At 36.4% G+C, this 13578-nt stretch overlaps 1 protein-coding gene across 4 annotated transcripts in view; it reads left to right on the forward strand.

Moving 5' to 3' along the window:
- ATF7IP2 (activating transcription factor 7 interacting protein 2) overlaps positions 1 to 13578 on the forward strand; it is a 95351-nt gene that overhangs the window by 61481 nt on the left and 20292 nt on the right. For all 4 annotated transcript variants that reach the window (XM_037815425.1, XM_037815428.1, XM_037815426.1 and 1 more), the window contains 2 exons: positions 523 to 584; positions 1037 to 1106. In XM_037815425.1, coding sequence (XP_037671353.1) covers positions 523 to 584; positions 1037 to 1106 — 132 coding nt within the window. The remainder of the gene's footprint in view (positions 1 to 522; positions 585 to 1036; positions 1107 to 13578) is intronic.

The raw sequence follows: 13578 nt of genomic DNA on the forward strand, positions 1-13578 counted from the left end.
AACCAAAATGGCTTAATTCCATTTCATTTTTCAGACTATTGGAATATTTGCATCTCAATTCCTGAAAACTGTGCCTCTGCTTATGTAGCTACTTAAGTTTCCCCAAAGATTTGGGCTGTTAAGACTGAATTCAAAGACTTACCAGGGTTAGTAAGCATTTATTTGAGGCTTCCTACTGGTTCCAGGAATAGTGCTCTTTAGCCAACTCAGGAATAAAAAAATCCGTGTATTTCCAAGGTTTTTTCCTCAAATGATAAATTCATTTTCAGATAGATTTTCAAAAAAGAGCTAATATAAATCAAAAAGTTGCAATAGGAAAAAAATCTTTCAAACCAAAATTAGATTTTCTTTTTTTTGAACTGCATATATAATCCTTGGAGTTGAGTTATTTTTTATGATTATGTAATTAACAATTAATTATACCCCCATATTGTATTTCAGTGTTCATACAGTACAAACCATAAATATTTAATAATTCAGCAAACTTGTTAAATGTGTTCAGATTTTAATATTTTCTTTTAGGTATTGGAAATACTACATCAAGAAATTCCAATGATTTACCTGATGTTGAACCAGAAGTTATGGTACGAAATAAATATTATCTCTCAGTATTATTCATCTGAATATGTTAGTTCTAAGAACTTTAGTGTTGCTATCTGTTGTTTGATTTAGCTTTATTATTCATTCTTTGGGAGATTCATTCTCTGAGAAATTGATGTCTGACTAGTTAGCAATATAATGAGGTTCCATTCCATCTGACACATTAAAAAGCAAACAGCTAATATTAAACATATTTCAGTACCATACTTATTTACCATCTTAATTCATTAAACTGTGCTCTGTCATATTCCCAGAAACCAAACAGTATTTTATAAGAGCTTCTCTCTAACGGTAGAATTAAATTAAACCATAAGAAACTTGAGCAGTGTTCAATTTCTAGTCTTTAAATGGTAATTAAAAATTATATATGTTTTGCTGCTTAAAAATATTTTCTGCTGGTGAGACGAAACATTATTCTTTCTGTAAACTTTTTCAGACTATAGAGGAAAAGAAACTTGATTTGGTGATTGATCTAACAAAAGAAGGCCTATCCAACTACAACACAGGTGAAGGATTTCTTTTTTAATTATTTTTTTTAAGAGGGAGTGAAGGGTAACATTTAAAAATGCATTGGACCCATTTATGAAGTTTATTTTCGTATGGTTGTATGTGTGTATGTTTATAGCTCTATGCAAGTTTATCACATGTAACTACCACTACAGGCAAGTAACAGAACAATTATGTCAGCACAGAGCCCCCTTGTACTACCCCTTGTACCTACTTCCTGCCCCCAGTTCCTAACTCCTAGCAACCACTAGTCTTTTCCTCATTACTGTAATTGTATTTCATGAAAGTTTTATAAACAGGATCATTTATTATGTATCCTTCTGAGATTGGCTTTTTGTCACTCAGCATTTTAATTGCCTTGAGGTTCGTTCAAATTGTTTTGTGTATCAGCAGTTTATTCCTTTTTATTGCTGGGTAGTATTCCATAGTATAGATACACCATAGTTTGTTTAACCATTTACCCATTGAAGGACTTCTGTATTCTTTCCACTTTGGGATTATTATAAGTATCTCTTCTTACCTTCCTGTGGCACAATATCGTTTTTTCCTAACTGCAACAGTAGCAGCTGTGAGGATGCATATTAGGAACAGGGTCTGGAGTATAACATGAAAATGTAGAGGGAGAGTGACAGCAGTGCTTTCTTCCTCAGATTTATGAAAAAAAAAGTGAAATGTAGTCCTTGCTCTGGGAATCCGTTTTAAGGTCTCATTATTTCTTAACAGCTACAGTTAAAAGTTTATGGTATTCTTTTTAATAAAACATTTGAAATGATTTTATTAGCTTTAGAAAATTTATGTAACAGTAAAGAATGGAGATTAGGATATGACCTGTATAGACCAGTTCTTTCAACTCTTTCTATTATTGGTCCAAGCAAAGCTTAGAACTATTGGAATCTAGGTACTTCATTTTAGAAAAAAACAACCTAAATTTCCAGTAACGAAAGGTAGAAATATAAATTTCAATAATGGATTGGTATACATAATGAAGTAATCAGTTACTTTTTAATGATTTCGTCTGCTACAGTCTTCCTAAACTACATACATAATAAAGGATTTGAGATGCAGTAAAATAAAAAGTAAGAATATAGATTCATTTAATGCTTAACAAAGTAAGTCCTACCTCTTAGCTTTGGGAGCCTTCAGTTTCACGACTAACACTAGGACAGATACATCATGCTAATTCATGATGTGTTGCCTAATAGTGTGAGTCTATCCTATAGAATGTCCAGATCTGAAAAAGCATGTGGCTAGTCAAAACAAACCTGGACTATTTCCCATATTCCCATGCTTGATGAATGGTATCATCATCTTAACCAATTTCCCAAGCCAGAAATGTAGGAGTCACTTTTTGACTTTTAGATCTGCCTCATTCTACTTTCTAGTCAATTTTTAAGCACATCATTTCTATCTCCTAAAAAGCTAAAAGATCTGGCCCATATATTTCCTAATGTCACAATTACCTCATGTTTAGCCTGGTTTATTGGCATAACCCAGTAACTGTTTTTCTGCCCTGTCTTACCTTCTTTTGGTCAGTCTTCCAAGTTGCCACTGAACTATTCTTTCCTAGGCACAGATCTGGTTACATCATCCAAATTCCTTAGCAACACATACAAAATCCCTAATGACTTAGACCCTGAAAACTTTTCCAGTTTTATCTTTTACAGATTCCTGACCTGCGCCTTAACAGTTTCCCAGTAGGCAGGAGTTCTTCACTCCTTGTTATAAAGTGGTTCTCTTTGACAGGACTGCTTTCCCCTCAGAATTTACTTCCTTAGGCTTTTCTAATGATCCCACTTCTCATCCTTTAATTTGATTATTAGATAGTTGTGGTGAGGTGTTCATTTCAGGCAGAAATTGACATTCCTTCCTCTCCTTACCTTTGGTGTATTGTGCATATTTGTATATAGCTTTATCACATTGCTCTGTAATTATTTCTTTACGTATCTGTCTTCCTGAAAGGACTTGAAATTCTTTTCAGCAGCATTGCTTTCTTTGTTAATCTGCATATTTCTGTCCTTTTATCATGGTACTAGGCACATTGTAGTCTTTCAAAAAACCTTAAATTAATTTAGCAGAAATTCCACAAGAGAATTTTAAAGGAAAATGAAGTATAAATTGACAATCTTTCTGAAAAACATTTTGTCAAAATCAAAAACTATACGAATATGGAAGCATTTTGACCCAAAAATCCTTTGAGGAGATATCTTATGAAACTAAATTCTAGTGTATAGGAAAGTATGAAAATGTTCATTGCAGCAGTGTTTGTGAAAATAAAAATTTGGAAGTTTTAAATGTCTAGCAGTAAGGAATTAATTCAATAAATTAGAGCTTTACAGTGCTGCAGTACTCAGCCTTTAAAAATAATTTTGAATGTGTATAGCTGTAAACATATTAGTGAAATAAGAGAAAAAATAAGTCTACAACTATATGTTGTAGATGGAGTAACTAGGACCAAACAACCTTTCTGCAGTAAACAACTAAAATTAAATTAAATATAGGGAAAATAATTGTTTTCAGACATTGTAGTAAGGTGATTGTCCCAGCTTTCTGCCTGGACTGTGGTACAGTGAGGAAGATATCAAGCAGAGAATGATGGTCTTGCTAAGTTGAGGAGACAGTGATTGGGGTTCTGAGAGGCTGAGCCAGCTAGAATTTGAAGGGAAGAGTAATTTCAGAGATGAAGGAGCTACTCAGAGAAAGAACTTAGCATAGGGATTCTCTTGAGTCTCTGATTAACTATTAAGCCTTGCATACTAGAGTGAAAATACAGCATAGTGCTTAAATCTGGACAGCAAATGACCAAAGGAGCTTTAAGCTGAAAAATTTCCAGAGCTACAGGCAAATGGGAGATGTTTCTATTCTGACCAGCCAGAATGTTGGGTTCTCACTGTGTATCTCACTGTAAACTAATTTTAGAGTAAAGGAACTCTAGCCTTGCCTTAAAAAAACTTAAAAACAGGCCTTGAAAAGATCAAGCTGAACTACAGGTAATTCATTGGCTGATCACACAAATACCAAAACTCTTTAAAGGAAGATAACAAAATTCAGCACACAACCATGTAAAATTCATAATATTAGCATCCAATTAAAAACTCACTAGAAATGCAAAGAAGCAGAAAAATGGAATTCATAACAAGGGGGAAAAAAAAGCAGCCATTGGAAACAGACTTAGAAATGACAGAGATGAAAGAATTACCTGATGAGAACATTAAAACAGATATTGTAAGTATTCTCAAGGATTTAAAAGGAAAAAGAAACATAATAATGAGAGAAATGAGAGATACAAAATAGAACCAAGTAGAAGAACAAACACAACAAACACAATACCAAACTTTCAATGAATGGAATATACTGAAGAAAAAGAAAAAATCAGTACACTTGAGGGAATAGTACCTAGCCAAATACTTTGGAAAGAAACTTCCTAAAGACAGAGATTTAAAAAAAATAAAGACTGGGGGATAGATAGGACTATGTGAACTGTGAGAGAATATCAAAAAGTCTAAGATACATGTACAGTCAAAAGGTTTCCAAATTTAATAAAAAATTAAAAACCACATATCCAAGAAATTCATCAAACTCCAAGCAGGAGAAACATAATGAAAGCCATACCAGTGCACACGTAAGTACCTAAAAACCCATGACAAGGAGAAAAATCTTAAAAGCAGCCAGAGCAAAAAGATACAATATATGCAGAAGAACAAAGAATTCACAGACTTCTGGATTATGCAAGTGAGGAGACAATGGAATGGCATACTCGGACTTATATAAGCAGCAAATATGTTTCATAGATTAGAGCAGAATTTCAAACATCTTGAAAAAGTAGAACGAAGTTGGAGGACTCACACTGCCTGACTTGAAAGCATATTAAAAAGTTACAGTGGTCAAAACAGCATGGTATTGGCATAAAGCTAGACATCTTGATCAATGGAACCAAATGAAGAGTTCAGGTGATTTTCAACAATGCAGCCAAGTCTACTCAACTGGGACAGAATAGTCTCTTCAACAAATGATTCTGGGAGAACTGGATATCCATATCCAAAAGAATGAAAGAGGACCCCTATCTCACAACTTATTCAAAAATTAACTCAAAATTGATCAAAGACCTAACTAAAAGAGGCAGGACCATAAAACTCCTAGAAGAAAATGTAGGGAAGCATCTTCAAGATCTTGTGTTGTGCACAGGTTTCTTAGACTTGTCATCCAAAGGACAAGCAGTGAAAGAAAAAATAGATAAATGGGACCTCCTCAAAATTTAATACTTTTGTGCATCAAAGGACTTTGTCAAAATCATGAAAAAGTAGCCTACTCAATGGAAGAAAATGTTTGGAAACCACATATCTGATAAGAGTTAATATCCAGAATATATAAAGAAATCCTACAACTCTATGATAAACAACCCATTTAAAAAATGGGGAAAAGACTTGAAAAGACATTTTTCCAAAGATTAAATACAAACAGGTAAAAAGCACATGAAAAGTTGCTCAACATCACTAGCTATCAGGGAAATGCAAATCAAAACCACAATGAGATACCATTCCACACATGCTAGAATGGCCACTATTAAAAAAACAGAAAACTACAAGTGATGGAGAAGATGTGGAGAATAGAAACTAATTCATTGCTGATTGGCATGTAAAATGGTGCATATGCTGTAGAAGACAGTGTGATAGTCTGGAAGCTAAATATAGAACTGCCATATAATCTGGCAATCCCACTAATAAGTATATACTCAGAATAACTGAAAGCAGGGACACATACAGACATTAGCACACCGATGTTCATAGCGGCATTATTCACAACTGCCAAAGAATGGAAACAACCCAGAAGTGTCCATCAACCAATGAATGGATAAAGAAAATGTGGTATATACGTATGATAGAGTATTATTCAGCTGTAAGAAGAAATGAAATTCTGAAGTACGCAACAACTTGGATAATAAACCTTGAGGATATTATGTTGAGTGAAATAAGTCAGGTACAAAAGGAAATATTGTATGATCTCACTGAGCTATTTATAATTAAACTCAGAGTTAAAATCCAGAATAGAAGTTACCAGGAAATAGAATGTGTGTAGAGAATGGGGAGCAGATACTTTATGTGTGCAGAATTTTTAACTTGGTTGAATTTAAATGTTTGGTAACAGAGATGATAGTAGTACAATATGGTGAATGTAATTAACAGCCCTAAATTATGTGTGTGATTGTTGTTGAAAGGGAGGTCAGTAGAGTATGACAGTAGAAGGAAAGCTAGAAGATAAAGCATGGGACTGGATAACACAATGAATCTTGTGGTAGACAATGACTGTGATTAATAATACAAATATAAAAATGTTTTGTCAGGAACTAGAACAAATGTATGTCAATAGTACAAGGAGTTAATAACAGTGGGAAATGGGGAAAAAATACATCTCCTTCAAACTATGCATTGTTGTTAGCAGTAATATTTTAATATTCTTTCATCAACAGTAACAAATGTACCACATCAATGCTAAGGAATGAATGGGGGGAATAAGGGGTCTGGGATATGTTAGGGATTTTTATTTCTTTGTTTGAGTAATGAAAACGCTCTAAAATTTATTGTTTTGAGGAATGCACAACTATTTGATCATACTGTGAACCATTGATTGTACAGTTTTTGTGGACTGTACGATACATGAATATATCGCAACAAAACTGCTGAAAGTAAAAGGCAGAAATTGGCAGAATGGTTGGTGTTTTAGTTTCACTTGGCTACTCAAGCAAATACCATGCAATGGGGTGGCTTAAACAATAGGAATTTATTAGCTCATGGTTTTGAGGCTAAGAGAAAGTACAAATCAAGGTATCATCTAGGTAATATTTTCTTCCCAAAGACAGGCATTCTGGAGCTAGCTACTGGTGACATTTGTTCTTTGGCTCTTCTGTCACATGGCAGCCTCTCCTTGTCTCTCAGTTCTCTTCTGGGTTCCATTGAATTTCAGCTTCTTGCCTCCTGTGGCTTTCTCTCTGTCTGAGTTTCATTCTGCTTTTAAAAGAATCTGGTAATAAGATTAAGACCCCTCCTGGACCACACCATAACTGCAGTTACCTCATCAAAGTGTTCTACTTACAATGGGGTTCATACCTAAAGGAATGGATTAAGTTTAAAAGCACATTTTTGTACCTATAGCCCAAACCACCACAGATGGCCTGACCCAAATATATAATGTTTACAAGAGGCTAACCTTAAATTCAAAGACACACATAGGTTGAAAGTGAAAGATGGAAAAATATATACCATGCAAATTGAAAACAAAGGAGAGCTAGGTAGCTGTACTAATATCAGATAAAACAGACTTTAAGTCAAAACTGTGTTGAAGGTCAAAGAGACACTATATACCAATAAAGGGGTCAATTCAATAAGAGGCATAACATTATAAATATATATGCACCTAAGGTCAGACCCCAAAAGCAAATATTGACAGATTTGAAGAGAGAATTAGGCAATTCTATATTAATAATAGGGAATGTTAGTACATGACTTTCAATAATGGATAAAACATCTACACTGAAGATCAGTGAAGAAATAGAGGACTTGAATTGTACTCTAAACCAGCTAGACCTAACAGCCATGTATAAAATTCTTAACCCCAAAGTAGCAGAACACACAATCTTCTCTAGTGTAGATGGATCATTCTCCAGGTTGGAGCATAAGTTAGGTCACAAAACAAGTATCAGTAGATGTAAAAATAGTGAAATCGTACAATGCATCTTCTCTTACCACAATGGAATGAAGATAGAAATCAATAACCAAGGGAGAAACAGAAAATTTACAAATATGTGCAAATTAAACAATGTACTCTGTGCCAGTTTAGATATATTATGTCTCCCAAGAAAAAAGCCATGATCCAATCTCATGGGATATTGGGATTAGGTTGTTTTCATAGAGATGTGACCCACCCAACTGTGAGTGACACCTTTGGTTAGGGTGTGACCTCTGATTGAATGTTTCCATGGAGATGTGGTGCCGCCCATTTAGTGTGGGCCTTGATTAGTTTACCTGAGCTCTGTAAGAGCTCGGACAGAAGGAGCTTGCTGCAGCTGAGACAGACACCTTGAAGACGGCAGTTGGAAGCTGACACAGACATTTTGGAGCATGCCATTTTGAACCACAACCTGGGAGCAAGCAGATGCCAGCCATGTGCCTTTCCAGCTAACAGAGGTTTTCTGGATGTTGATGACCTTTCTCCAGTGAAGGTACCCAGTTGTTGATGCCTTACCTTGGACACTTTATGGACTTAAGACTGTAACTTTGTAACTGAATAAACCCCCTTTATAAAAGCCAATCCATTTCTGGTGTTTTGCATAACAGGAGCATTAGCAAACCAGAATATACTCTTAACTAATGGGTCAAAGAAAAAATCACAAGGAGACATTGGGAGGTGACTGAAAATGAAAACACAACATACCAAAACTATGGGATGCAGATGCAGCAATGGATGCTGAGATTTGAAATGTATAGCTATAAATGCTTGCATTAAAAATGAGGAAAGATCTCAAATCAGACACCCAGCCTGACAGCTGGAAGATCTAGATAGAAGAGCTAACTAAACCCAAAGTGAGCAGAAGGAAGGAAAAAATAAAGATTAGAGAGGAGATAAATGAAGGAGAGAATTAAAAAAAAAAAAAAAATGAAGCCTAAAAGTTGGTTCTTGAAAATATCAGTAAAATTGACAAAATTTTACTTAGACTGATAAAGAATAAAAGAGAAAGGGCACAAATAACTAAAATCCTAAATGGAAGGGGGGACATTATCTCTGAACCCACGGAAATTGAAAGGACTACCTTAGACAAGGTAGATGAAATAGACAAATTCCTAGAAGCACACAAATTACCTACACTGATTCAAGAAGAAATAGAACATTGGGGGCTACCAAATTAGAAGGCCAAGCCCTCGACCTTGGGGCTTGCCCTTATGAAGTTTGTTACTACAAGGAAGATGCTAGCCTGCTTAAAATGGTGCCTAAGAGTCACCCCAAGAGAACCTTTTTCGTTGCTCAGATTGTGGCTTCTCTCTCCACACCAACTCTGCAGGTAAACTCAGCCCTCCCCACCTACGTGGGATGTGACTCCCAGGGGTATGGAACTCCCTGGCAATGTGGGATATGACTCGTGGTGATGAGCTTGGCCCTGACATTAAGGGATTGAGGAAACATCCTTAGACCAAAAGGAGGACATGAAATGAAACAAAAAAAAAACTTTCAGTGGCTGAGAGATCTCAAATAGAGTCAGTAGGTCATTCTGGAGGTTACTCCTATGCATTATATAGATATCCCTTTTTAGTTTTTAGTGTATTGGAATAGCTAGAGGGAAATATCTGAAACTGTTGAACTGCAACCCAGTAGCCTAGATTCTTGAAGACGATTGTATAACTATATAGCTTACAGTGGGTGACTGTGTGAGTATGAAAACTTTGTGGTTCCTACTACCTTTACAGTGTATGGACAGATGAATAGAAAAATGAGGACAAAAAGTAAATGAATTATTGGGGGAGTGGGATGTTTTAGGTGTTCTTTTCCACTTTAACTTTTATTCTTATTCTTGTTTTGTGTATGTGTTTTAGTTTGGTAATGCTACCAGAATGCAAAACACCAGAGATGGATTGGCTTTTATGAAAGGGGGTTTATTTGGTTACACAGTTACGGTCTTAAGGCCATAAAATGTCCAAGGTAACACATCAGCAATCGGGTACCTTCACTGGAGGATGGCAATGGTGTCTGGGAAACCTCTGTTAGCTGGGAAGGCACATGGCTGGTGTCTGCTCCAAAGTTCTGGTTTCAAAATGGCTTTCTCCCAGGACGTTCCTCTCTAGGCTGCAGTTCCTCAAAAATGTCACTCTTAGTTGCACTTGGGGTATTTGTCCTCTCTTAGCTTCTCCAGAGCAAGAGTCTGATTTCAATAGCCATTTTCAAACTGTCTCTCATCTGCAGCTCCTGTGCTTTCTTCAAAGTGTCCCTCTTGGCTGTAGCTCTTCAAAATGCCACTCTCAGCTGCACTGAGTTCCGTCTGCCCGTCAGCTCATTTATATAGCTCTGCTGATCAAGGCCCACCCTGAATGGGTGGGGCCATGCCTCCATGGAAATATCTCATCAGAGTTATCACCTACAGTTGGGTGGGGCACATTTCCATGCAAACAACTTAATCCAAGCTTTCCAACTTAATCCCCACTAATATGTCTGCCTCACAAGATTGCATCAAAGAATATGGCTTTTTCTGGGGGACGTAATACATTCAAATCAGCACAGTATGTTAATGAAAATGTTCCAAAATTGAATGTGGTGATGAATGCACAACTATATAATGGTGCTATGAACAATTGTGCACCAGGGATGATTGTATGGTATGTAAATATATCCCAATAAAATTGAATTTAAAAAAAAAGAAATAGAAGATCTCAGCAAACCAATTACTAGTGAAGAGTTTGAATCAGTAATCAAAAACCTCCCAGTAAAGAAAATTCCTGGACCCATATTTTTAGCAAACAATTATAAGAATTGACACCAATCCTGCTTGGAAGACTGTCAAAATTTGAACATGAGGGAAAACTCCTTACTTTATTCTGCGAGCCCAATATCACCTTCATACCAAAGCCAGATAAGGATAAGGAAAAGAAAATTACAGACTAGTTTCTTTTATGAGTATAGCTGTAAAAATTCTCCACAAAATACTAGCAGAACAAATCCAGAGGCACAAAAAGAATTATACACCATGATCTAGTGGGATTTATCCCAAGTATGCAAATGTGGTTCAACTTAAGAAAACCAGTTAATGTAATACCCCACAATAACACAACAAAGGGAGAAAACCACAGGATCGTCTCAGTGCAGAAAAGGTGTTTGAAATCCATCACCCCTTCTTGGTAACCGGGAACAGAAGGTAACTTTCTCAGCATGATAAGTGCTGTATATAAAATACCACTGCTAACATCATACTCAATGGTGAAAGACTGAAAGGTTTCCTTCTAAGATCATGAACAAGTCAGTTATGCCCATTGTCATCACTGTTATTCAACATGGTCTGAAAGTTTTATCCAGAGCATATAGGCAAGAAAAAGAAATAAAAGACATCCAAATTGGAAAGAAAGAAGTAAAACTTCCTCTATTTGCAAATGTCATGAATCGTATATATGGAAAATCCTGAAAAATCAACAAAAAAGCTCCTAGAGGTAATAAATGAATTCAGCAAAGTATCAGGGTATAAGATCAACATGTAAAAATCAGTAGTATTTCCATAGGTGCATGGAGCTTTAAATGAGATGTGGGTTTGGTGAGTTTGTACAGGCTGGGGTGAAATCCTGATACATCCCAGAGCGATATGGGCAGAGAATAAGTGTATTTGAAGGGCCCCCTGAGGAACTGGGGAGAAATGCGGAAATTTTGGACTTTCCCTCCTGGGTTATTGCTGATTTCCCTGCAAACATTGAGAACTGACAAGTTAGAGCCCTCAATCTGCAGCTAGTTGCTGCAAGGGAGAGGGTAAGCCCACTTATAATTGTGCCTGAGAGTACCCCTCACCCCGAGAGCCTCTTTGTTGCTCAGATGTCGCCCCCCCCCCTCTAAGCCCACTCTGCAGGTGAACTCACTACCCTTCCCCCTACATGGGGCATGACACCATGGGGTGTAAATCCCCTTGGCAACTTGGGAAATGACTCCTGGAGATGAGCCTGGACCCATCACTGTGGGATTGAGAGGATCTTCTTGACCAAAAAGGGGAAGAGAGATGAAACAAAATGAGGTTCCAGTGGCTGAGAGATTTCAAATGGAGTCAAGAGGTCACTCTGGAGGATATTCTAATGTGCTGTATAGATAGCACTTTTTAGTTTTTAATGTATTGGAATGGCTAGAGGGAAATACCTGAAATGCAACCCAGTGACCTTGATTCTTGAAGACAATTGTATAACTATCTAGCTTGCATAGTGTGACTGTGTGATTGTGAAAATCTTGTGGCTTGCACTTCCTATATCCAGGATGTGGACAGATGAGTGGAAAAATGGGGACAGCAATTAGATGAAGAATAGGGTGGGATGGAGGGGGTGGAAAGTTTTGGGTGTTCTTTGCTTTTATTTTTATTTTGAAGTAAGAAAAAAGTTCAAAAATAGATTCTGGTGATGAATGCACAACTGTATGATGGTGCTGTGATTGATTATACACCATGGATGACTAGGGTTTGTGAGTATGTCTCAATTAAACTACTTAAAAAAGGTAAATGAACAATGAGGGGAGGAGGGAAATGGAATGTTTTGGATGTTCTTTTTTATTTTAATCTTTATTTTTTGGATAATGAAAATGTTCAAAGTTTGTGGTGGTGAATGCACAACTATATGACGATACTGTGAACAACTGATTGTACGCTTTGAATGATTGTACGTTATGTGATTACATCAGTAAAATTGCATAAAAAATAAGGAGGGAGAAGTCTAGGCAAAGACAAAAGGGAAAATGACTGGTGAAGATTGGGACAAGAAAGAAGGCCATGTGGAGATGCAGGTAGAGATGCATCTGCAGGTCAAGGAACAACAAGAATTGCCAGCAAACACTGGAAGCTAGAACCAACAAGGAAGTATTCTCCCCTACAGGATTAAGATTGCACATGGCCCTGCCAACACCTTGACTTTGGAGTTTTAGCTTCTGGAACTGTGAGATGATAAATTTCTGTTGTTTTAAGCCAAAAAAAAAAAAAAAAAAAAAAAAAAATCAGTAGTGTTTCTATATACCAGTAATGAACAATCAGAAGAAGAAATCAAGAAAAAAACTCCTTTTAAAATAGCAAGAAAAAGAATCAAATATCTAAGAATAAAGCTAGCCAAGGATTCGAAGGACTTATATGCAGAAAAGGAAAAAAACATTTCTAAAAGAAAGCAAAGAAGACCTAAATATATAGACAGATATTCTGTGTTCTTATTGTTAAGGTGTTAATTCTACCCAAAGTAACTTAGAGATTCAACACAATCCTAATCAAAATTCCAACAGCTTTCTCTGCAGAAATTGTAAAGCCAAGCATCAAATTTATTGGACGGGTAATGGGCCCCGGATAGCCAAAGCCTTCTTGAAAAAGAAGAATCAAGTTGCAGGACTCACACTTCCCAATCTTAAAACCTGTTACAAAGCCACAGTAGTTAAAACAGCATGTTACTGGCACAAGGACAGGCATATAAAACAATGGAGTAGAAATGAGAGCTCAAAAATCAGCCCTCACTTTTAGAGCCAAAGTGACAAAATATTTGACAAGGGGGCAAAGACCACTCAATTTGGAAGGAATAGTCTCTTCAATGAATGGTGCTGGGAAAACTGGATCACCATTTGGGGGGAGTGGGGAGGATCCCTACCTCACACCATATACAAAAACTAACTCAAAATGGATCAAATACCTTAATATAAGAGCCCACACTATAAAACTCCTAGAAGGAAATGTAGGGAAGCATCTTCAGGACCTTTTGTTAGGCAATGGTTTTTTAT

This window comes from Choloepus didactylus, chromosome 21, assembly GCF_015220235.1.
Source record: "Choloepus didactylus isolate mChoDid1 chromosome 21, mChoDid1.pri, whole genome shotgun sequence".
Lineage (NCBI taxonomy): Eukaryota > Metazoa > Chordata > Mammalia > Pilosa > Megalonychidae > Choloepus > Choloepus didactylus.